Source organism: Leptosomus discolor, chromosome 8 (genome assembly GCF_034619465.1).
Source record: "Leptosomus discolor isolate bLepDis1 chromosome 8, bLepDis1.hap2, whole genome shotgun sequence".
Classification (NCBI taxonomy): Eukaryota; Metazoa; Chordata; class Aves; order Leptosomiformes; family Leptosomidae; genus Leptosomus; species Leptosomus discolor.
The window spans coordinates 5,511,848-5,538,456 of record NC_141398.1 but is presented as its reverse complement, the minus strand read 5'-3'; the positions used below and the strand labels follow the sequence as shown (position 1 = coordinate 5,538,456).

Below are 26,609 nucleotides of genomic sequence, written 5' to 3'. Positions count from 1 at the left end.
CAGAGCTGGTGGGGTGAACCCAAACACACATGGTTTGCTGTTGATATACTCTGGGGTATCCAGACTGCAGTTTTTTTCTTAGCACACACTGGACTTTTCATTTCTACTGATTGTTTATGTGATAAACAGATCGTCCTACCAGGAGGCAATCAGAAGGTAGTAAACCAGTATTATTGAAACACTTAAAACAATACAGTATGACTACAAAACAAATGAAAACAGATGTGGTTGTAAAACAATTTTCATCAGTGTAGCACTTAAATCAACTTTCTTCAATGAAAGCAGTGTATATAAATATTTGTTATACTGTTGTGGCTATTAAGGACTCCACGTGAATTTTTTAAAAATTCAGATAAATAATGTTCAGTGTAATTTTTATAAGCTTCTAAACAACATGATGCCTCAGTTTACTGCATATAATTGAAACTGAAATTATTATTTACACTCTTTTGGGAGCTGAATAAGTTTTTTTGTTTGGGTTTTTTTTTGGTTTTTTTTTTTTTACAATAGCCACCTGCAGCACTGACAAACTGATAATATAAACTCACTTGTGGATTTGGGGTATTTTGATATTGTGATTAGAAAGGCATGCTCTTAAGTATATATATTTCTTCCTAAGACTTCAGTTTTCAAATAATCCTGATGTCCATATGTTTTTTAAGGCTTCTTACTATTATCTGGCCATTTTTTTCCACAAGTTTCTTCTTCTGCGCGTACCAAAACTCATGCTCAGAGTAAGGCAGAACATTGTAATACTTATATATTACATATATATAAGTATATATACATTATATAATGAATATATATTTGTATTAATTATAAATAATAAATATTTATACTATTTTAATATTAACGTTTAAAATATACTGAATCAATTGAAGAATAGGGGTTTCATCTCACATTTTTATTTCACATGTGAAGTACCTTTCCAACATAAAAAGTAGTATTGCTTCTGAGGATCTATCATTATACATGTTATGTTATAACATATATTTATAAGAGTTTTCCTTCACTCCTGCACTGTTTTTTGTGGTGTGTCTCTTTTCCTCTTGCATACCGAAGCACTGCTAGATACCCAAATAACCCAACATGTAGTAAGTGTCGGAAGGAATGTTGCTTTAAAAGGCATTTTAAAGTATGTTGTAACTTCAGGAAAATGAAATCCAGAATGAAGTCGTGAACTGTAGAATAGCTTAGGTTGGACGGGATCTCTAGGGGGTCGTCTGGTCCAGGCTCCCTCCCTGCACTGCGACCAGGGATAGTTCATTCAGGTGGCTCAGGGGCTTCTCCAGGAGAGCTCTGACCATCTCCATGAAGGGAGGTTGGACAGCTGAGCATCTATTCAAGGGCTGAGCTGCTCTCACTTTGAGGAATAATTTCCCTGTGTTCAATCAGAATTTCACTGTGACTTGCAACTGTTGTCTTTCGCCCCTCTACTGTGCATCTGTGAGGAGAGCACATCCCCTCTTAGGTTGTTGGTGACAGCAGTCACCTCCTTAGCCTCCTCTTCTCCAGGCTGAACAAGCCCAGTCCCTGAGCCGTTCCTTACACAGCAGACACTCCAGCCCCCTACCCATCGCGGTGCCTCGCTACTGGACCCTCTCCAGTTCCTCAAAGTATTTGCTGTTACTATGGGGTCCCAAAACTGCACAGAGTGCTCCAGATGGGACCTCATGGGTGCTCAGTGGAGGACACCATTGTTTTCCTTGCTCTGCTGGCAATCCTTCTGTGACAGAGCTCCCCAGCCTCCTGCTCCCCTGGACTCTCAGGTCCTTTTCTGCAGAGCTGTTCCCCCACCTGTCCACCTCCAGTCTGTCCTGTGGCCTTCCCTTCATCTTCAGACTTGAGGAGATTTCTCCACCTTGTCAAGGCCCCACTTGAGTGATCATCTTGCCCTCCATCTTACGCTCAGTAACAACCTTCTTGTCCTTCGGTCCCTAAATGGCTGGAATAAGTTTCATTAATTTTAGTTTAAAATATCATTTTTCTTCTTTTTTTTTTTTTTTTTTTGTATTTGATAAGGAAATCATTGACTTAAAAATAGCCTTACTGTAAAAGTTCAAATGTGTCATGTTCTCAGTTTTACCTATAGTTTGTTTTTCGACAGGTGAGATATGGAAATGAGATTCTGAGTACATTCAGTCTTTTTTCTAATAAGAGTACTATGCTGTCAAAGGTCTGTTTGACTCATCATGTAGATTTTCAAGAAAGATTGACAACTGATCCCAAAGTAGACCTTTTGAGATTAACATTTTATGAGATTTACTTTGGAAAGAAAATGTGTCTCAGCAACATATAGACTCAACTGACCTGTAATTTACATAGTGTCTGTTCTCACAATGACCAAAGCAGAAATTCAGAAGTGTAACTATTAACACTTAGAAATACCAATATGAACATTTTAAAGTCCCAGTCTCTGCCTTGTCTATCTAGTTTGTCTTCCAGGGAAAGATTTGATCTGTTTAAAGTAAAGTACAGTATGCTGATTTATGCTTGCTTCTTTTGACTGCTTTTTCACTCATTTACCATAGCTAACATTTTTTTTTTCTTTTTTTTACCTTTTTAGGGTATGATATCGTATGTAGGTATTCATAAGGAAGGGTGTCTTAATCCTGTGTAAATGCAATTCAGAGCTTTGTGGTCCAGCAGAAAAAACTCCTAGGTATCTGTGTGTAAAACAAAACACACAGACACAAACAATAGAGGAAATCAACTTAAACAAGGGATTACAGAATTATGTAAAATTGGGCTACAGGAAACCCTGATATGAAAAGAATAGTATAATAGTCTTTTCATTATAGTGACTATTAAGAAATTAAATAGATCCTCGATGAGTGATAACCCAGGCCTGTTTTTTTAATGTATATTTTTAACGATTTTTGCAGCAGTGTGTGCCAAGTCTTTGAAGGTTTCTGTTATTCAAGAGTGGAGGGAGGGTTAGGTCTCTCTTATGAGAACAAGCGTCAGTTCACCATGTCTGCTGCTAGAAGCTGACTGCAGGGAAGGACTAAATTTCTACTGTGGTCAGAGCGTGCCATGCCATGAAATTAAAAAAGGGGCTGAAGGGATGGCCGGAAAGTAGTTAACGCTTACGGTATTTAAAGGGTGTTCTGCATTGCTGGGCAGAAGTGAAGACTGGGAGGGTGTTCAAGCAGGGCACAGCGAAGCTTGTAGAATTGAAATCTACTTTTCTCCTACTGTAAAGGGATTTTAAGAAAGATGCCTAAAAAACTAACAAAGATTCAGCTCTAGTTGAATAGGTAGAAAAATCAGTTTGAAATCCAGATTTTCTTAGTTCAGGATTCATCTGGGAAGAATTGCACACAAGGGAAGAAACATCAAATGAAAGGTAATCCTTCATTTGAAATGGTTATCTTCTTAACTGCAATTGCAACACCTCTGCTATTTCAATTCACCTAAACTTATTCCATCAAGCATCCCCTTATCCATCTGTGTGTATTTCACACACTTTGTTTTATTCTAGTGTTTCCATTTTACATGTGTAAGCAGATGTGCCAATAAATAGATGAGTACCTGAGAAAGCTTACTGTTGCTGTCAGCTACTGGGAAGGGGTAGCAAGCAGCACTTTCTGTGAAGCTAGGCCAGAAAAATATAATTGTGAGCAAATCCCAGATGGGCACAAATGCAGCAGCCTGATCTGTTGGTTGGAAACACCAGCCTCCCTCAGTAGCCAAGCCCACTCCACAAATCCGTAATGCCTTTCCTCTCCTTTTTTTCCCTCTCTTTTCTTTGAATCTACTGTGGTTTTTAAGGACGCGGAACTTCCAACAAACCACGTACACCTTGAAGCCTGAAAACGAAATGGAGCCTTGAAATGTGTTCTGATCTCTGGGGATCTAATTAATTTACTGATAGCAGCAAGTGCTTTTACAGCCTGAGCTCATGTCACATCATTTTACTAAACACGTTTTCTTTGTTACACCTAGTAGCCCCTAATAAATGAGTTGCACATTCTCATTTCTTATTTATTAAAACAGCCTAAAAATTTTGTTTGGTTTAATTATAGCACTTTGTGCTTTCCTGAAATTCAATGGTGTTGATGAACGATACACATGCAACTTCTAAAAGCACGCTGTCACAGCAAGCTGGTGCTGTTTTTCTTAGGATGTCAACTCTCTGATGATGGGTGACAAAATTAAAGGTTTTTCTGTATACCCTAGTACATCAGGAAAACATCTGAATATGTCCTGTTGACTTTATAAGGCTAAGTGACAGAAAAGGTCTGTTGAGGACACTGAGCAGCAACCCTCTCCAGCAAGACATGAACTTGGAGAATTAACTGCCTGTTTCAATCCTTTTGGTTAAAACCAATAGGAAGGTTATTGTGAAAAAAAACACCCTTTTTATGGTGTGACTCCTTTTATTCCAGTGTGACTTTTACAACAGGCGATTACAGCAAAAACTTGAAGCACTCATTCACTTCTTTCTGGTATGAAGCATCAAGCACTTTCAAGGCGTCCTTAGTACCCGGTTCTGTTAAGTGACTTTTCCTTAAGTCACTAACTCTTTCCTTCTGGAGGTTGTGCCGAGCAGCCATACATCAGGCTGAAGGTGCCAGTTGGTCGTTTTTCTTTATTTTCATGGGGCATCAAGCAGGATCATTTTCATCAAACACTTACAAGAGCCAACAGCAGAGCGGTGGTGGGGGTCAAGCTGGGGAGTCCTCACTCAGCTCGGTGGCAAAGCACCCAGTATCAGTAGCAGGGCTAAGACTGTGCCGTGGTCCCGACTTGTATTGGGATGTGATGATTGATTTATCCAATGTGGCATGGCTTTGGCAAGCCTGAGGGAAGACTTGCACTTTGAAAAAGCTACTGGGGGGAACAGAAAAGCCTTTTATTGTAGGGGTTTGTGGGTTGTGGGATTTTTTTTGCAGTCTTTGCTGTGCTTATCCTTGCTTTTAGCAGCTTAAGGTCAGCTTCACACAACAATTTATGCTTGCATCACTGCTGGACTTCAGGCAATTGTTCCTGGAAATTACTCCAAACAGCAGGAGTGAATAATTGAGAACTAGGAGAAAGATACTATGATGTTTAAAAGTACTCTGGCATTTTTGTTGTGCAAGCTTTCAAAAGAATTACTTTTCTCTTTGTGTAAATTTGCATGATTCTGGGTTTTCTTTCCCAAGATTCTTCCTGTTTCCCTTGTGAGGTCACTCTTGAGGAATAAACGTACCTGTCAGAGCAGCATTTGCCTGAGAGACGAGGCTCGAGCTTCTCCACTGCCTAACCAGGGGACTTCTCACGTGTGACCCCAGGAGTCAGGCTTGCTGCTCACCGCAGCTGTGGTTGTCCCATATTCACCTTCCTGGTCTTCTTGCAGCATGGAATCAACTCAGACCTGGGTTTGAACCTCAGGTTTTCCACACTAGAGGCTTAAATACAAGATTTTCTTCTGCAGTTGTTCACAACTTATATCATCACATGCTGTCATCTCCTTGGATTGTGTCAGCCATCCAAACTCAGACCAGCCTTCAGCATTTGTGAAAATATACTGAAGGGTCAAAATAGCAGTGTTTGAGAGGTTCTAAATAGCCTAAATTTCTCACATAAGAAATTCAGCTTCTATATCAGAGTAGTTTGCTATTATTACTAATACCTGTTGTGTGACAGGTACTATTCTTTTCTTTTTTTCTTTTTTTTCTTTTTTTTTTTTTCTTTTTACTTTTTTGTTGCAAACCAGCCATTTTGGTACAATAATTTTTGTGTGCAGCTACCTGCTCACACCATAAATCCCATGCTTACAGTACACCTCATTTTTATTTCTACTGGTAATTACTGGAAAATGCATCTTGCTTCTATTCTTTTCTATAAGGAATAGAACAAAAATGTTACCTAAAAATAAGTGTTAGAAATATTTAAAGCTAGAATCAAAGCTGCAATGTTTTCTCAACAAATGCAGGGTAGTGTTCTAATACATCTTTAAAGTGAGTAGAAATAAGGTGTGAAATCCTGTTCAAAATACCTTTTTTATGTGGATTAAAATCCTAACATAATTCTTGCTGATACAAGCTTTCCAATCCTTCCTCTTCTGTTCCATTCCATATTATTATATTGCATCTCTTAATTGTATAACCTAATATTTTTACACTATTTAGAAATACAATCAAAACCTTTGCATCCCTTGCCCCTGAAGCTAAGTTTTCAGGCTAGTGCCCGTAGCGGGCTAGTGGCCAGAGGAGTCCAGCCTCACGGCATGAGGCACTGCCCTCAGGGACTGCTGTACATGGACACGCTGCTGGTGGGAGCTATGGCAGAAGTCAGAATAAGTGCTTAAAAGGTGGGATATTCAGCATTTTACAGTTAGGGTCTACTCTCTGTCTCCTCCTGGGTGCCCCTTTTGTGCTCCTTTGACATAGCCCTGCTCCCCCTTCATGATCTCAAGTTTTTCCTGCCCTCCCTCCCTGAGCAGCTCACTCTGTGGTCCTCTGCTCTCTTCATGCTCTCTCCCCAGCATAAGAGGGACTTGGCAGGGAACAGATTACCCTATGGGACTTGAATTCTGTGTCCAGTTTTGTCTTTCAGCTGTGAAGAAAAACAAAGCCCACAGTCTGTGGGGCCTCACACAGGTTCTCCTGCCTGCAAAAGCCCCTGATAAGATTTCTGCCCTTTGAGGCCCCACTTTTAGCTCATTAACTGCTGCATCTTCTCCCATACTTTGTGTGCTGCTTGTATGGTCCATGGGATGGTTCAGCCACGTGCGCTGTTCTTGGTAGTCTTGGGCTTTGACTTCTGCCTGGCTTTAGGACTCAAACTGGCTGATGGGGGCAGTCGGTTCCCCTGCAGAGGTTGGATTTTCTGTCATCTCCTCAGTATCAAGCTATTGTCTGCGCTCTGTAGCTCTCTGACTTCGGGGTTGTTCAGGGTTCATTTGGGGATCCTCCAATACTTGCCTGAGCTGCTTTTTTCCGTTCAGTCGGTGGTGGTGGTGCTGTCCTCTTGCAGGGACTCAGCTGCCAGTTTTGATGTGTTTGATGTGCAGCATCAGAGCAGCAACTTGCTCCCCCATGGTTTTACCTTCCTTCACAAACACTGAGCAGTTAAAAACAACTTTTGTTTCATGTTTTCTGTGGAGAGCAGCACTCCTCACATTTCACTGCTCCCATCTCACAATATGGCACTTCCCACAGGCCCAGCTGCATTTTGGGTCTAGTGCCAAGCAGCTATGAGCAAGGACAACTTCACTGCATCCCACGTAGGCTCTTTGGCGGATGCATTTCTAACGTGTGCTCCTGGTCCCCTCTCTGCCACCCTACAGCATCCATGGAGGCCTTGCTCCCTTCAGAGCATCATGCCCCAGTCATGTCCTCACCTTAACTCATTCCCTTCCAGCCCTCTGAAAGGCTTCAGACTTTTATGTTGGAATAATGAAGCATAATTGTTTCAGGTTTTTTAAGTACATCAGTCCCATTCAACTCTTCATTATCCCACAGTATACTAAGTCACCTGCTTTTACATGCCAGACAGCTCTGTTGAATCATCTACAGCAGTAGTTAAATGTCCAGGTGAAGGCCAGATGTACCATTTGGCATCATGGTCATAGGCAAAGAAGTAGCTAATGGCATCGGGCAGATAATTGGAAGTATGCGGCAGGGTGAACGTCTGAAATTGAACTTTTGAACTCCCGAACTGCAGCCAGCATGGACTGGTTGTAAATTTGGGGTAATGCCCCAGCTAAGCAAAAGTGTCATGTCCTGAATCCTCCAGTTAATAAAGAGCCATGAGACAGAGTTAGCAGCTGGGAAGCTGGTTGTGCTGTGCACTTCTGTAGATAGACTGCTTAGACCGAGAAACCGAGGGCCTGGGCTCTGGCGAGAAGAGGTTTCCCAAAAGGCAGAGCCCTTGGGCAGAAGAAGGGTGCCTGGAAGGAAGACCGTGTGGCTCCTGGAAGAGGGGAGCATATGCTGGAGATCAGGGACACAAACACCAGGGGATGCCTCAGGAGCCCAGTCAGTTTTACCAGGCACTGTGGCCAGCAAGGACAGGTAACAGTGACAGATGGTCAGGGTCTGTTGTGCCAGCGGGGCTCGGTTGGGGATTTGGTGGGCTTGCAAGCCTCCAGCAAATCCCAGTATCCAGACTGGCAGCGGGCTGGTGTTTCACTCGTTCCCACCCTTGGCAGTCACCAGCTCTGTCCTGCTCCAGCTGCCTGTTGCAGCTGGTCAGGGGGCTTCAGCTGCTTCACCCTGCCCCAGCACTTATGGACGCGTCACAAGCTCTCCTCTTGTAGTGTTTTGTTTTTGTTTTTTCCCCCCTGCTTTTAGATATAAATTTTAAATGATAAAAAGACATTTTTGTATGTTGAAGGGACCGTTAGAGCCAAAACTGAGAGTGTTTATCAGAAAAACGGGATCAGGAATTCACAACTACCCCCAAATCAAGCATTTGGCAATGCTAAGAAAGTGGGCATTTAACATTAGATGTTAAATCTAAACACAGCGAAGCATGAAAACATAAGCAGTTTCCAAGCAATTTCAACTCTAGACTGTAATGTCACCATGAGGAAGAAAAAAAATATTTTCAAAACTCATCTTATTTGTCACCAGGAATGACAAAACCCAACAGTAATTACGATGCTGCGGACCTTGGGTGGTGACTACAGAGAGATTTAGAGCTGTTTGGACAGAAATACAGAAGGAATTGGTCTGGAGGTGCATACGCAAATGTGCTCAAACGTGACGAGGATGGGTGCACGCAGGCAGTGGTGGTTCCTGAGTGCTCAGGCTGAGCGAAGGTATCTGTAAGCACGTAGCCAGTGTCATACAAACCACAACTAGCTCTCCGCTCTTTTGTGTCAATAAATTTACACAACTGCTGAGCTGAGAGGCTTTTATTTGCATATAGTAAACCCTAATAAATGTCTCATTAGGCTTATTAGGCTTAAAATCATGCGGGAACATGTACACAAAATAGTACTTCCTTTCCTGGGTCTAAGATTTACAACCATTACCATTTTTAGTGATAAAAATTATTGTATGTTCATCATGTTGATATATTTAGCAGCTTCATGAGTACTTTGAGGCAGTCCCTAAGATGTGGAGAGACTCATTACTGGGGCAGTTTTTCACCATCAGTAGGTGCACTTAAAAACCTGTTTGCGCTAGAGATGATCTTTAGCAACAGTCTGAAGTTCACAGGCATGAAATATTACTGGCAAAATTGGCACCTTTAAATTTGGGCAACAAAAGGTGCTCGTGGAAAAAGAGAGACAGAGGAAGGTACGCTGGGCATCTTCAGTGTTTCTGCAGCATGGAATTGGCTTCTGCTGTGAGATTTGTTACTAACTTGAGGCACACATACGTCTGTTTAATCATTTAATTGTAGCTGGAACAGCTGGAAAGAACATAAAAATCCTGGCAAATTGGTAGCTTGAGTTTTTTCCCCACCTCGTATCTCACAAGAGCGAATTGATATGAAGCTAGCGGCAGCTCCTAGCAGTCAGACCATGTGCCCCCTGTGTAGAGCTTTCAAGCAAGGAGAGGATCACGTGTCCACTGGCACCTCCTCAGAAGATGGAGAGTGGCTTTTCCTGCCCTCACGGCATCAGAAGGAGCTCGATTGAGAGCTGGACCTAGTGCCTGCCTGTTCTGCAGCCACTCTCCTTACTTTTCCCTGTCTAGAGCTGGAGCGGAGCTTGCAGAGCAAAGTTAAACACACACAGAAACTTTCTTTCAAAAATAGAGGTTCAGTTAAAAGGCAGCATATTGATTAGGATAAACAAGGGAGTTGAGGCTTGCAAAGCTGGAAAGTTTTCCTGTGCCATTCACACATCTAAAATTTCAGGACTTTTTGCTGTGGCAATGAAACTATCTAACCGAAAAGAGATTCTGTGGAAAACCAATTATATGGAAAATCTGTGTCTAAAACAACCAAAGTGTTGACTGGATGTGATATGAAGCAATTCAGATCACACAATCCTGTTTTAAATACAACATAACAAACCCACTGTTAACTTTCAAAGGTATGAATGAATGTCTTGCTGAAATGACAGAGTTAACCAAGCATACTGATTCTGTACAGCCTTTGAAATAGAAAAACTTCTTTTAGTGCTTAACAGAAACAGGAGTCGTTTTCTTTTTGTTTCCCTCTCAGGGTTCCTGACACCCCAAAAAATTAGAATATTAATCTGGTTTTGTTCACACTTGAGAACAGACACCACATAGTCTTATTATTAATTGTAGTAAATCTTCCTAGCAATGAGTTATTAATTTTCAGGTGTTAATCAATGAGATTGATATCATAGTAAAACTACAAGAAACATCAATACGTTGTTAAAAATCACACTGAAGCATGTATTCATCATTTTGTACATTCTGCCTGGAAGCCCGAGAGGTCAACGAATTCTTCAGCATCCTCGTGCAACACGCTCTTCTCTCCTGGTATTAGTGTATGAGCCGATGTTTACTCAGGACTCAACATGATTTAATTTTTGTTTGCTGGATGTCAATTTTCGTTTGCTGTATGTTTCAATTAACAGGTGTGTGTGTAATATAGACTGCAGTGGATACAGCTTTAATCCTGTATGTGCTTCTGATGGAAGTTCCTATAACAATCCATGCTTTGTTAGAGAAGCATCATGTCTGAGGCAAGAGCAGATCGACATCAGGCATCTTGGACACTGCTCAGGTAGGCTCAGTTTTGGTTTTCTGGTAAATTCTGACATGAGTAGGCTTGGCAGAGCTATCCCTTTTCCGTTTTTGATCAGCAGCCACTGGGCCATCTACCAGTGAACTCCCTGCTTTTATTTTATTTTCCCATGCAGAGGTATGTTTACACCACACACACACACACATGCTGTGTTTACATTACCTTTATTTGGCTGCTGTTACCTGGAAAGACAGCAAAAAGGTCTTAGGAGAATCTAAGCAATTGTCCAACGGGTCTTGCATGAGGCAGGGGTAAGAAGCAGGAGAGCAAAAGGATTACTGCTGTGTGGGAAGTGTTCCCTCTGGCTGCTGTGGGCTGCACAGCGTGCTTCCAAGGTGAGTCGAGTTGGGCCCCGATTGCACAAATATTTATCCATTTCCTTTTCCAGTGCTGGAATGGCCCACTGAAACCCTCTGTCAGCTGCCTTGTTGTTCATCATGTGCATGATTCTTCAGTTTTGGGGTCTTGCAGTTAGGACCTACCCATAGGAATAACAGCTTTCCACCGTCTCTTTGCCAGTTACATCTAGATCTGTAACTAGGACAGCTCCAAAACCGAAAGAGACCATCACCAAGATAACCTTAGGCTCATACCATGAAAAAGCTTTTAGTTCAAAACCTACAGCTTGAGGTGTGACATGTGTTGGTCTGGGCGCTGGGGTTACTGACCAGGTGTGCTACCAGCCTGGTTGTGTGGGAGGAACAATGTGGGATGTGTCTAGTTTTACTGCAATTAAAATGCGTCTTGGAATATTATTCTGACTTCTGTGTGACATACGTGTAGCGGCCTGGAAATAAGCCTTTCCTGATAGCTATCCATGCATGTATTTATCATCTAGAAACAGATGACACAAACGCAGTTGGAAAGAAAGACGATGGCATGCAGTATCGGCCAGAGGTGAAAGGTACTGTGCTGACGTTGTGCTGTTTGGGTATGGTTTCGCGAGATGAGAAAATGGAGCGCGCAGGTCCCTTCTTGTCTGCCTCGCAGGTTTGATTGCTGTAACCGATACAGACCCGTGAACAGCTTCTTTCTTACAGCGTGTTGCAAGGCTGGCAAGAAGATGATGTGTGTGATTTGTGAGTTTTGCCTGCTGTATTCCTCTAAGATGCTCAGCTGCTCACCACCCTGTGGAGTGGTCACAGGATTAGTCTCCCCTCAAGTGCTGTGAAAATTATTTTAATGGAAGACACCAAGCTGTGACATGCCTGATGGAATGACACAAGCCTCCCTTCTGTGACCCAATCTTTTCTGTTAACTTCTGAAAAAAATGGCAGATTCTGTGTTTGTTATGTTGTTTTAAAATGCTTTCAGTATCCTAATACGCTGAATTACATTGGTTGAAAATGTTTTACCTGTATGAGCCTTACCTTACCTTTAATAACCTTAGTATAAATGAAATAGGGAAGAGTTTCACATTCTGCTCAGTTATTTTACATGGTAATAGCCTCTGTGTGTTAGGTGCATTCTCGGAACTAATATGCTTCTGTATGTCATGGCACTTGCTCAAAGTGTGCCTCTGTCTTTCTCAAGTTATTGGCAAAGAGCAGATCTGCATAGGTGTCAACCTTCCCTCCTCTTCTCTCACAAATAATAGCGCTGTTCGAATAGACTAGACTAGACTAGAATATTTTCAGTTGGAAGGGACCTACAACAATCATCCAGTCCAACTGCATGACCAATTCAGGGCTGACCAAAAGTTAAAACATATCAAGGGCATTGTCCAAGTGCCTCTTAAACACTGACAGGCCTGGGGCATTGACTAATGACCAATGACCATTGACCAAACCAAGCCTGTTCCAGCATTTGACCACCTCTCAGTAAAGAAATCCTTCCTAATGTCCAGTCCAAACCTCCCCGACACAGCTTTGAACCATTCCCATGCATCCTGTCACGGGATACCAGGGAGAAGAGATCGGCACCTCCCTCTCCACTTCCCCTCCTCAGGAAGCTGTAGAGAGCAATAGGTTGACCCTCACACTCCTTTTCTCCAAACTAGACGAGCCCAAAGTCCTTAGCCGCTCCTCACAGGACTTGCCTTCCAGCCCTTTCTCCAACTTTGTTGCCCTCCTCTGGATGCACTCAAGGACCTTCACATCATTCTAAAACTGTGGGACCCAGGACTGCACACAGCACTCAGTGTGAGGCCGCACCAACGCTGAATACAGCTGGATAATCACATCTCTTGACTGGCTGGTCATGCTGAGTTTGCTGCACCCCAGGATGTGGTGTGCCCTCTTGGCCACCAGGACACACTGCTGGCTCCTGTTGAGCCTGCTGCTGACCAGCACCCCCAGGTCCCCTTCTGCAGGGCTGCTCTCCAGCCACCCATCTCCCAGCTTATACTTATACCCTGCCTTACTCCATCCAAGGTGCAGAACCTGGCATTTGGATTCGCTAAATTTCATCCCATTAATCACTGCCCAAAGCTCCAATCTGTCTAGATCTCTCTGCAAGGCATCTTGTCCCTTGAAAGAGTCAACAGCACCTCCCAGTTTGGTATCATCAGCAAACTTGCTAATGGGGCATTCAACTCCTGCATCGGGATCATTGATAATTATATTGAACAGGACTGTCCCTGGAATTGAGCCTGGAGGAACACTGCTGGTGACCAGTCGCCAGCCAGATGTAGCCCTATTCACTGCATCCCTTGAGCTCTGCCCTGCAGCCAGTTCTTCACCCAGCGCACCATGAACCTGCTCATCCTACAGTTGGAAAATTCGTCCAGAAGGATGCTGTGAGGGAAAGTATCAAGATCCTTACTAAAATCCATAAAAACTATACCCACTGCCTTCCCTTCATCCACTGGGCCGGTGACCTTATTATAGAAGGATATCAAATTAGTTCTACAGGACTTTCCTTTTGGGAACCCATGTTGACTCTGCCTGATGATTGCATTATTCTTTAAATGCCTTTCAATAGTACCCAGTGTAATCTTCTCCATAATTTTTCCCAGGAACTGAGGTTAGCCTAGCCTGTCTGTAGTTGCCTGGGTCTTCCTTCATGCCTGTCTTGTAGACTGGAATAACACTGGCTAGCTGCCAGTCATCAGGGACCTCCCCAGGCTCCCAAGACCTTTGGTAGATGATTGGGAGGGGTCCTGCCATAACATCCACTAGGTCCTTCAGAACTCTGGGATGAATCCCATCAGGCCCCTCCATGGACTCGTGAACATTCAGCTGATAGAGCTGGTCCCTCACAATTTCAGTGCCCGCAAACGGAAAGCTGCCGTTCCCACACTCATGGTCCTCCAACTCAGGGGACTGGGCAGCCCAAGGTCCATCAGTATTATTAAAGATGGAGGCAAAAAAAGCCTTGAATGCCTCTGCTTCTTCTTCATCCCTATTAGTCAGATGACAGTCTTCAAATATACCTGTTCAATGTTTTTTTAGACCTCCTCTTGCTGTTAACATACTTTAAAAGCCCTTCTTGTTATCTGACACTGCACTGGCCAGATTCAACAGTAATTGGGCTTTGGCCTTTTGTGTCTTCTCCCCCACCGCAGCTCTGTACTCTTCCTGCGAAGCCTGACCTTGCTTCCAGAGATCATACAACTTCTTTTTCCCCTTGAGCTCCACAAGGTGTTCTTTATTCAGCCAAGCTGGTCTTCTGCCCTGCTTGCTTGACTTAACGACACAGTGGGGTTGCCTGCTCCTGTGCTTCTAAAAGGTGCTTCTTAAAAACTCGCCAGCACTCATGGACCCCTAAGCCCTCAAAAGCAGATTCCCAGCGTACTCTGCTAAATAGCTCCCTGCCTAGCTTAAAGTTTGCTCTCCTGAAGTCCAGGGTAGCAACTCCACTGTCCTTTTTTCTCACTACACTGAAAATTTTAAACTCAACCATTTCGTGATCACTGTGGTCAAGACAGCAACCTACCATCACATCCCCCACAAGTCCTTCTCTATTCACAAACAGCAAGCCTAGGAGGGCATCTTTCCTAGTTGACTCACTGAGTACCTGTGACAAGAAGTTATCATCTCCTACAAACCTCAAGAATTTCCAAGACCTGCTTGTCACAGAAGAACGATATTCCCAGCTGATGTCTAGGAATTTGAAATCTCCCATAAGGACAAGGGCTACTGATCCAGAAATGTCTCCTAATTGCCTATAGAATAACTATCAGTGCTTACATCCTTACATCCTGGCTGGGCGATCGATAGTAGACACCCACTACAACATCTCCTTGTTTTCCACCCCCCTGACCCTCACCCAGAGTCTCTTGACCACATCATCACTAACGGTAAGGGCTGTGCAACCAAACCTCTCCCTTACATACAGCGTGACACCTCCACCTCGCCTGCCCTGCCCATCCCTCCTGAACAGCCTCTAGCCCCCCGTCCCAGCACTCCAGTCATGGGACTCTTGCCACCAAGTGTCACCAACACCAATGATATCGTAGCTCTGGGAGCTGACCAACGCTTCCAGTTCACCCTGTTTTTTCTCGTACTGCATGCATTGGTGTAAAGCATTTCAGATCTGCTCCTGAGCCCTCCGTGCTCCCAGGACCAACGTAAATGTTCCCAGTAGCGTTGCCACCCTCAGGCGATGCCATGCCAACCTTGGCTTACCTTACTGCAATCCTGTTGGTATCCCCTTCCCCATCAATTGTAGTTTAAAGCCCTCTTGATCAGTCCCACCAGCTTACTCCCAGAGAGTCATTTTCCCCTTCGGGACAGGTGGATCCCATCAGGCCCCAGCATACCTCGTTTGACAAGAGTAAATCACAGGAATTTAAAGCAAAAGCAAACAGATAGAAGCATGGACTGTTCTCTTATCAGTTTAAAACCTCGAAGTTTTGGTGGAAGCACCAGCCCCAGAACCAGGTATTGACATCCTGGGCTCACCTGTTTGTTCCAAAGTCTCCCCCCATTATTGCGAGGATTGAGGAACATGTTGCCTGTACTCCCAAATTTTTTAGCGTTCTTCCCAGGGCTCTGAAATGTTTTTTGATTGACCTCAGATTTTTTGTTGCTACATCATTAGTACCCATGTGAAAGAGCAGGAATGGATAGCAGTCTGAAGGTTGTACTAAGCTCTTCAGTCTTGTGGTGACATCCCTAATTGATGCCCCAGGGAGGCAGCAAACTTCCCTGCAAGGAGGGTCTGGTCTGCAAATGGGTGCTTCCATTCTGCACAGGAGGGAATCACTAACGACCATAACTTGCTGTTGTTTCTCCTCAGCGCTGGTCTTAACGCAGGTGTTGTTGCAAGGGGTTGGTATCTTCTCTGTTGGCTCTGCTTTTTAGCTTCTGTTGTCATTATACCTGTTGTGCACTCCCATGGCCTCCCAGAGTAAAGCCATCCCACCATGGCTTTCAACATTCGTTGTGTTCTTCTTGAAAATCCGTTCGGTGCCAAAAAGCTCCATATATTTTTCTCTTTTTTTTTTCACAAATTCTCTTATTTTCACTCCAGATGACATACCAGTTGGAATGATTTAAGTAAACTTTCACTTTCATTATGAAGGCATAAAAGGCACCAAATGGAATATACATCTTATTATGTGATATAATGAAACATCACTTTTGGTTCCTATTCAGAAGAAGTTACAGCCTTTTATGCATTGGATATAAATTTCCCTTGAAATCTAGTTAGTGGAAAACCTGTTGTATATAATTATTATTATTAATGTGTATAGCTTGTGCAGTTGGCAAATGATGTACACAGAGGGAGCACGCCTTGTGCAAACAAAAATTGTTTTGAAATTTTTTTATGCAATAGTCAGGTCTTTTTAGATAGTGAGAGTCTGAAGTGAACTGCTTTGAATGACTTTTTCTTCCAGGATAAGAGAACAGTCCGTGCTTCTATCTGTTTGCTTTTGCTTTAAATTCCTGTGAGTTACTCTTGTTAAACCCTGTTCTCTGAATGTGTAATACCTTCTAGTCTCTAGAACCACAGCCATGACAGCTTCCTCCTCCTGCAGTGCAAGTGGCTACCTAAAGTTACATCAGAAAGGTGTCTCTTCCCAGATTCAGCTGCCTTGCTGGTGGTGTTGTATCAAGATGAGCATCGAGGTTTCAGTTTTTGTGCATGCCTCTTCCTTCTGGTGAAGTAAATGAACTCTTATATCCAGTCACTCTTTCAAGACCCCTACACCAGTTAAATCTTTCTCTTTGAAGCTCTGAAGCAGGCTAGCAGGCCTCTCAGATTAAAAATTGATTCCCATCAATCGGTTGGTAAGCGTCTGTTTTACACTAGGAATCGCCTCCTGCGTTTAACAACATCTCTTCGCCTAATACAAGTTTTGCTTCTGACTTGGGTGGCCGTGGCTACCTGGCCATCTTTCGCTGGGCCTCACGTGCTGTATGAGTTCATGCGTTAAAACCAGACATGGTGCAGCTTTCTGAACAGGCTAATATAATTGTATGTAGCTTGTTACTAGCCTTTGATTGGGACTAGATGTGACAGTAATTAACTGCTTGGAGGAGGAGGGAGGCAACAGCTTTGGGATGAGACATCCCCATTTTTCTCCTCTTAGACATGCTATGACATATTCCATCAGGGCAGCGGTGGACATATTGTCAGTATTAGGCCGTGTTCTTGCCTTGTATCAAGCCTTCTGGATCTTTGAAGCACAGCCTGAACCAACAGGCTTCTGTATATCTGAAACCTTCTAATAGTGGGATTTTTTTTTTTTTCTCCTGGAACAAATTAGAAAACATTCCAGAAAATGTTCAGGGAAAACCTAAACCAGAAGCATGCCTTTTTTTTTTTTCTTGTATAAATACATTCTCTTTCTTGCTGGTGTTATTTCAAATACCTGTAATTGTATAAGAGATTTCTTCTTCACAGTCCCTTTTTGCTTCGCACTTGCGGTTCATTATAACTTTGTATTTGTGATGCTATCGTCTATTGCCATGGAAGCGAACATAATTCTACAATTAAGCTCACATCTTTAGATCTTTGGTCTTTAGCAAAGTTCATTATGAAACATCAACTTTTTTACAGAAAAATTTTGGGGAAAGAATGGTAGAAAATGTACACAGCTTTAGACAGTTTTAGTAACATGGCAGAAGCACGAAAGGTGGTGGGGCAGAGGGGACTGCCTTCCTGTGCTGGGCTGACCTGGCTGGCAACTAAGTTCCCGCCAGCCCCTTGCTCACCCCCACCTTCCCCTGAGGAGGATGGAGGAGAGAATCAGAAGAGCAAACATGAGAAAAACTCATTGGTCAAGATAAAGGCGGTTTAAGAAGTGAAGGGGAAAAAAAAAGAGAAAAAAACCCAAGAGATGCAAAAGCCGTCACTCACAATGTCCCACCAGCAGACTGATGCCCAGCTGGTCTCTGAGCAACTGCCACTTTGGAAAGACTAAAACCCCAGCTTTTATTGCTGAGCATGACGTCATATGGTAGGGTTGGTCTACCGTGCACATATCCCTTTGGTCAGTTGGGGTCGGCTGTCCTGGCTGTGTCTCCTCCCAGGCTCTTGCCCACTCCCAGCCTACTTACTGTTTTAGCCAGAAATCTAAAACACAGCACCCATATGGGCTGCTATGAAGGAAGTTAACCCCATCCCAGCCAAAACCAGTACAGTTCCAAAAGGAATGGGTATTTTAAGCTCATTTCAATATCTTGAAGTTCCCTCTCTGTAAAAGCGTCTCTCTGAGGGAGATCGGTCTTGTAGTGTGTCTGATTTCAGCTGTAACAACCAGTGGTACCAGTCAGATCTTGGCTTTATCAAGTCCTTTTCTACCCAGTTATCATAAAATGTGGTTCAGCTTCTTTCTAACCCTCCAGGTTTTTTTCCTCTGTTTAGACGTGGGAGAGAGCTCGCTGTATCTATGTATTAGCTCTTTGCCCCAATGCCACTAAAAAGCTTCTGCTGATCTTCCTGCATTGGCTTGTTTCTGTCGTGAACACTTTTCTCCTTTCAAGAAACCTGACATAAGAAGCATATTTTGATGTCTCTCAAGATCATTTTTTGGTGCAGTACATTCTAGCAAATCTCTGTAGGTTCCTCTGAAACTTCACCCTTAAGCTTTGCTTTGTTATTCTGTACTCCTTTATTCACTACAAGTTTTTAAGGATATGCTATTCTTGGTTGAGATTTTTAAATGAATATCATACAGCCATTTATAATTGTTTATGTATATTTCTTTTCAAGACGCCAGTGATCAAAGAGAAGACATTTACATTGGAAACCACGTACCTTGTTCAGAAAGCTTCAACGGCTACTGTATACATGGAAAATGTGAATTCATTTATTCCACTCAGAAGGCTTCCTGCCGGTAAGTCCTGCATGCCTCCAAAATATGCTTGAAATTGCTGCGAAGCTTAATCAAAATGCTCCCTAGACATAATTACAGCACGTATCAGTTTGCAGTTATCTGAGCAGTGGCACAGAGGCCGCAGCCCCGTGCTGTGGGCAGCACCCAGCTGCTCCAGTCGTGCGGGAGATAGTGCTCAGGGGAGAGCCTTGGTCAGTCAGGTACTTCAGAGGCTGAATCCTTCTGAGGAATGTGGCCTCAGTGTTGTCATCTTATTTTCAGCTACAAAATCCTATCTGGAGGAAAAAAAAACCCACAAAAAAAAATGCTTTTGCTGTGCATGTCTTCTCTGTATGACTGTGCCTTCCCCACTGACCTCTCGTCTGTTCTTATACTATCTGGGCATTTTATTGCTCTTGTCATAAACTCTCTCTGGAATATCAATATCTTATTTTTAACATTTTTTGCCCTTTTTCATGATAATAGGCTTCGTCTACAGAGTATAAAATTGTGAAATACTCTTTAGCCCACACTTTTTGTCTACAGTATAATCTGTCATCTCAGTACACTCGGTATTAAGCCACTCAGCATTTCCCAGGATATCTGAACATTCCAGTTTATTTTGTTAGCTCCTAGATAATTTTTTTCTTTACGTTTCACCAAGTAAATTCTGCATCTTTGTTTTCTTCAAAAGCTAAAATTAGTTTGAAACATTCTTTATAGAAAAAGGCCACTTCTTAATAACATGTAGCGCCGTACTTACTAGGAGGTTTCACTCCTGAACTTTTATCTTGCAAGCTTGTACTTTCAGATTAATGTGGTTGAGGAGCCTATAACTCGTTGCTTTGGGAACTTCAGCTGTAAATCTGTTATGTACTATCACATTTTCTCCCTTGATCTTTATCGATCGAGTCTTTTTAGGGGTTTTTGCACTGCCAAGATTTAAGGGTTTCCAGGTGGATCAGAGAGCAGGAAGCCCAAGAGGCAGAGCCAGTATGGTTGTCAGCTTAAGCATTTGAAAGCTTATATTATTCCTTTTCCCATCCGAGACCCTTTCTTGTTTATTTTCACCTTTCCAATAGGACTTATTTGTTTTTTCTTTGGCCAGGATCAAGAGAGCTCCACATGGCTTTGCTTCTCTTGAGAAACTGAGTGCATCCCCAACGTCATCTTGATGGGCGTTAGGCAGCACCATTTGATTACAGTATTCTTTTGTTCTAGAGCTGTGTTTATCACAATTTCTGATGGATTTGTCCTCAAAATATTCAAAGTAGAGTTATTTCAAGGACAACATTTGTGTCTGAATGAACTGGTTTTATTATTTCTCAGAATTCTTTTCTGGATGGTGTAATCATTTATTCATTTATGATTAAATCATTATTCATTCATTTAAATATTTATTATTATTCTAATAATTACTGATAGACAATGTTTTGATGAATTTAATTAATGTACTGTCCATTTAAATTCTATTTTATAATTACACTTACTATTACTACCTTCAATTATTTATTTAAACAGCCTGAACAGTAGCTCAGCACTGGACCTAGCACAACAAACCTCACCTGGTTCCAGTCGAGAATTTCTGACTGTCTGTTCTTAACCCTAAGTATCAGATCTCCTGTGGGTTTTTCTTGAAGGGTTAAATACTGATGGTCTTGTACTTTATGCATGTTTCCTACTGGAGCAGATTTATTAAGGAAACAAATGATTTATATCAGACAGCAATCTGCCTAGTAATCACGTACTTCTACCAAAGGAAAAAAATTCTCTCTTTCTCTGGCAAGGAAAATATAATGATGAATGCTAGGGGCAGGTTGTTATTTTCAAATGCCTTGCGTTCTCATACACATCTAGCATATACATTGTTTAATTTGGTCCTCATTTCCTGGTGGTGACATATGTGAGGTATCAGACGACCTGCGAAATTGCAGAAAATACCTGTGCAGAGCAAATGCTGACTTTCGCTCTCACTGGGGGTAGTGAATCTCCTTGCTCGCTGTACAGCAGTCCCACAGGACTGCCAGCAGGCAGGTGGGAGGAAGCTTTTGTAGTAGTCAGTGGCATAGTATTTAGTTCAGCAGCCTTTGCACCGCTGGGGTCTGCTCTATCTCCTGCTGCCCCCCTTGTGCAGTGCAGTTCTGCCCTGTCCTTCTGGCAGGCTGCATCAAGGAGGCACAGTTTAACCCTTTGCAAAGAAACCTAACTCAATTAATTGACTGATCAGCATATTTTCATAAATCCATTCTGACCGCTCTATTTATCTTGCTTTTATATTAATGCTTTATTATCTTGCTATATATTAATGCAGCAGAATGCTTTAAAATCTGTTCTACTAGTTTAAGGTAGCTTGAGGTAGCTTTAAAATCTGTTCTACTAGTTTAAGGTAGCTTAAACTAGTGCCTAGTACTTCACCCCACCACCAATATAATTCTGAACACAAGCACTTCTTTGCAGGAATTCAGTACTCCTGAATCTCCATTCGATATTTCTCAGAAATAATTTCCTGTCACTTCAGTGTTTTTGAGGAAATATCTTAGAATTACTTGTGCCGCCTCTGTTGTAAAGCGACTCTCACATTGATCACACTTTGGCTGTTACCTTCTGTAATGAAAACGAAAGCAAGGTAACCATAAGAATTCAGTCCTCTTCACCAGCGAGGAGTCCTCTTCCGTATTGCTTCTTTCTGTACGATTACCAACATGTTCCCTGTCCTCTTCCTTCTGCTAACACATGTTTCTCATGATTCCCTCCCAGGCCACTACTGAGCTTGCTTACAGTACGTGGGGGCTTTTCTTTAATAACTCTGCTCTTACTGGACCTTGTTTCATGCCTGAACCAAAACTCCTTACACAGCAGCTCATGGCTGGAGAAAGTAGTCACAAGATTATGAACATGTAAACCCCAACTGTTATCCCTGCGTGCAAAGGGGGATTAGGGGTTGCATTAGCAGTAGTAGGAGTGGAGTAATTATTTTGTTCCTCCAAACAGAATTAATTCCTAGCACAAAGCTTTTGGATGGATGAGACCGATTTTGCGCTGCATTCGGGCTTATCTAATCCAGTGTACAAAAGGGTTGTTTCTCTGCCTGCGTGTGAGTGTTTCTTCTCCAGCTTTCTACTACGGAGCTGCAGTATAGGCGTGCGATTGTTTGATTCAGTGGCCCTTAATGACGCATTTGCATCGGTTTTGACGGACAGCTGTACCAGGAACTTGCTCAGGGGTGTGAGTGGTGGCCTTTGATTCTGCAGACTTCAGCTCAGTATCTTGGGCACCTTTCCTTGTTGTGTTTCTGCCTCTCTTGCCTTGCGACATGAATTCCTCCAGAGCGTGTTTCCACTGCCACCTTCACCACTGGCACATCTCGCGCTCCCTGAACACGCGTCGCTGGTCAGGAGCAGCCTCTGCTGAGCTTCTCATCGAGCTAACTGCTGCTTTGCTCAGGCAAGGCACCATTTAGAGCAGCTGCTTCTCTTCTGTCTCCAGACATTTCTCCCCCACCCCTGGTCAATTTTTATGGATTCTTCCATGAACTCTCACTGGAACAGTTGTTGGCCATTGGGTTTCTAACCTGGCCTTTATCAAATTTTCATTTGGTGACAAGGCAGGAGGGGGTTTGATGCTGGTCTTGTCCAATAGATTTCGCAGGATTCCACTTCTATAGGCTGCAGCTTGAAAGGGGATCTTCCTTGCCCCCCAATTTTTCAAGGTTTCTCTTCCTCTTTGTCACATCTCTTGCGTATTGACATTGCAGCTGAATGAACATGCTCACTTTGTGTTTCGTTTAGCCTTGACTACTTGCTTCATATAGTTGCTTTATTCTTCCTAAATATTGCCCCAATTTAATAACAACCCCGCATATTTCTTTTGCCAAATCAGGGCCGTCACCACGCTGGTGTGATTTCAGAGGGCCGCTAGTAACCTTATCCAGAGAAGCAGAGCATGTCTTCTCTGTCTCTTCTCTTGCCGCAGAAATCCAAACCATTCCCCACCCCAAGTGCTACCACACCTTTGCCCTCTCACCAGCTCTTTCTCAGCTGGCGTCACCTTGGACTCCTTACCTCATCTGCAGAATGACAGGGCTGTTGTCAAATTACAGATTCGTGAAATATTCCTTTTCTTTTTCAGGTGTGAATCAGGATACACTGGACAGCACTGTGAAAAGACAGACTTTAGTATTCTTTATGTTGTCCCAAGTAGACAAAAGCTTACGCATGTCCTTATTGCAGCAATAATTGGAGCTGTACAGATTGCCATTATAGTTGCAATTGTCATGTGCATAACAAGGTAAGTAAAGACAAAAACAGTGAAAAATTACACATTGTACGGATATACTTTTTCTGTATTTAAATATTTGACCCCCAAAATTTTATGTGCTTTAACGTATATCCTAAAATACCCACATGAAGAATGCCTAATGACTGAAGTGGAAGGATTGTGTAACGTCCTATCACCGTTGGTTTTCTTTGTCACAAACCACACATTTGTTTAAATTCACAATCTACCAGTAACCACTCTGAATCCCCAGACCAAATACCCAGCAGAACAGATCAGCCTTGAAACACATCCGAAAGGTCAGCTACTATGTTAGACCTTCAGTGGAGTTATTCAAGCATTGCTGATATCCTACAGGAGCTATGATCCCCCTCTCTCGCCCGGTGAAACCAGAGAGGTTGACAAGATGCTGTTCCTGCAGGACCACTGTAAATGGTGTTACACAAAGAGAGCAGTGTCCCTCACACCATAGATGCTTTCTGAAAATTATTGAGCAGCTGGTCCTGTTATTAGGCGCTCTCTGTGGGAACCTGTTTTATGAAATGTAAAGATGCACAAGCACAGAGTTCAAGTCTCTGGGGTGTCTCAGATGCTCGCCCTGTATGAAAACTGAGATGAGAGCTGTGGATTCTTTTTGATGACAAGGGATTCAGTTCGCTCATCAAGGAATCGAATCCAACAAGGACTGAGGGCACCAGGGTAGAGTAAGGATGACTTGGTTACCTTATAGGTAACCTTATTTAAGTCCTACGCTTGGGCATCCATGCCACGCTTTACCTTTTCCTCCTCGACTCATCCTTCTTTTTCAGCTCCAGTTACATTGGGTTGTAAAACTTTCTGCTGCTGCATTAGTGCATGGCTTCCCAAACTCAGTGATGTAGAGTGACACCCCCATGAACGAACAGTATAGGCCTCCTTCCCTGTCTGTCTTGTAAGGGTCAATGTAGCAGGTATAAGTACACATATCTAACACCTCCTGCACCTGTACAAGGGTTATTTGGCTCACGCAATTGATATTATCCCTTTTTTACCCACCACCTTGCTGGCCAAAGCAGTGGCATGGAAGGCTGTGGTTCAGCAGCCCTCCTCTTTCAACCCCACTAGTTCCTCAGCTCACAGTCTCTCGGGGACAGCCTGCCTTGCTGCGCCCCAGCGGGACTGCTCCATCATGCATTGCCCGCTGTCTGACGGGCCGAGTAAGTCCCGTCCCGTTCTGAATTGCTGGCTTTGGTGAATCCTTTCTTCGTTGTGTGTCCATCCCCAAGAAAGGAATTGCCTGAGTACTGGGTGGGCTTTGTCTCAGGGGCTGCCCCGAGCAGCAGGGCACCTGGAGATCCAGCACTTCAAAAGGCCGATTGATCCAGCCTTACCATCCACTGGATTTTAATTATGAAATATGTATAGAGTAAATCCAATGCAGTTATTCACCATGGCACATGTTTTGCTGGATGAAGGCTGAAGGACATCACACATTACTGGTTTTGGTCTCAAGTTGAAGCAGAACTCCCTTCTGAGTGATCTGGGGGCCCACGGACCTCCCCAGGCAAACAGCAGAAGCGTTCCCCCCCAGTCAGCACTGCTCATAGATTCCTTGCTATTGTTAAGCACAGAGATTTAAGTCAATGTGTTATTGCTAGGCTCAATTTTATGTGGCATGTATAAAACCAGCCCTCCTTTCTTCTTTCTCTCTCTCTTTTTTTTAAACAGAAAATGCCCCAAAAACAACAGAGGACGTCGGCAGAAGCAAAACCTAGGCCATTTTACTTCAGATACATCATCCAGAATGGTTTAACTTAGTGATTTTTATAACTACATTGACCATGTGATGTACATTTTTATTATATCTTTTTTTAAAGAATGGAAATATTTATTTCAGAGGCCTTATTTTTGAACATTTTTAGTGTAACAATGTTGGTCTGTATTCTGAAAGCATCAGCTCTAACAGCTATGGACTGTTTTATTATCCTTACTTTTGTGTTTTTGAATACAATAGTTCATTTTCTGTATCTGTATCACATGGTTATATAATAGACTTGTGCTTTATCCATGGAATGTAATATTTTTGGGAACACGGATTAATTCCACCAATGGTCGTAGATTAAAAAACAAACAAACAAACAAACCAACCAACAAAAAAGTCCACATTACCTAGCAAACAAGGCATGAACTAAAGGTAAAAATGTTTACAGCTTACTTTTCTTATGAGAAACTAGAAAACACTGTGTTTAAATACCGTAGATATTTAAATGTTTTTGGAAGTTAGTAACTGATTTTTTAGACACTGCCTATCGCATGAACTGTGAAGCTGTGTGCTGTGTGTAGTTGTACCATATTTATAAAACGTGTGGGCTGGGTCTAAGCATTGCCATCTTCATAAGTAATGCCAACAATTTATTTTTAAAGAGGAAAATTATAAATTTCATAATTTGGGAAGTTACCTGGTAGAGCAGATGGCACAGGTCCAAAAGAAGTAGGTCTTAGTAGATTTAGGTATTGTAAAAATTGGTGTTGAATAATTGAACACAAATAATTGGAATAAAGCCTACTTTATCACTGTTAAAGCTGTTTTAATACTTCTTAAACTTTTTTAAAGAAAATACATGTTTTAACACCTACAATACGGATTGTATAGTGTTTGTGATTAAAATGAAAAAAAAATAAAAGTGAATTAATTACTAGTGCTCTTGTATAGAGTATTTTCAAGAGCTAAAGAAGTCCATCCGAATTAGTCTGCTGGTCATAGTTATATTAATAGACTGTTAGTTGTCAGTTGAAAGATCCCAAGATAAAGTGTGAATAGGATGTGTTCAGCTGTTTTAACATGTAGTTTAGGCTTTCAAAATTTTGCATGTAGGATTTAATAATTTGTTCAATAAAAAAAAAAAAAAAAGCTTTCAACATTTTGAACTGGAAAAGCATGTCACAATACAACGTTTTCACTATATTGCCTCTGGTTTAGTGTGTTTATTTGTGATCTCATGTGGTAATGGCAGCAAGCTGAAGACCTGAAGTTGTTTTGCTGGAAAAAATAACCGTGCTAATTTTCCTGACCGCTCCTTGAATTCCCTCGGAGGAAAGCACTCCAGTAACACGAAAACAAAAGTAGATCGTTAAAAATATGCAAGTTTGCTTTCCTGCTTAATTAGTAAGTTACTTAACTTTCCTGGATTAACACTAATAACTTCATCAGTACAGAAGCGTGACCCTTTAAACGTGTGTTCCTTTCCAGACATTGCTTCCTAATTTTAGGGGTTTCATGTTGCTGAAAGTATCTGAACAATCATGCGTGGATATTTTGTAGTCAGAAGTATTTGACCGAGCTCCAGGAGCGGCGTTTCACGCCCTACTTTGAGCATCGCCGGAGCCAGCTGTCGCCCTGGCTCCCTGCAGCACCGCCAGAATCGTTCTGGCAGGATCACCGAAACTTCGCCTCCCGCCGACCCGGCTGAAGGCAGGCAAA

General features: G+C 42.6%; 1 protein-coding gene across 1 annotated transcript in view; it reads left to right on the top strand.

Annotated features, from left to right (window-relative positions):
• The window catches only part of TMEFF1 (transmembrane protein with EGF like and two follistatin like domains 1), a 124,569-nt gene extending 99,628 nt beyond the window's left edge, over positions 1-24,941 (top strand). The window contains exons 7-11 of the mRNA XM_086469292.1: positions 10,499-10,647; positions 11,507-11,572; positions 18,772-18,895; positions 23,003-23,161; positions 24,857-24,941. Coding sequence (XP_086325418.1) covers positions 10,499-10,647; positions 11,507-11,572; positions 18,772-18,895; positions 23,003-23,161; positions 24,857-24,941 — 583 coding nt within the window. The remainder of the gene's footprint in view (positions 1-10,498; positions 10,648-11,506; positions 11,573-18,771; positions 18,896-23,002; positions 23,162-24,856) is intronic.
• The last annotated feature ends 1,668 nt before the right edge of the window (positions 24,942-26,609 follow it).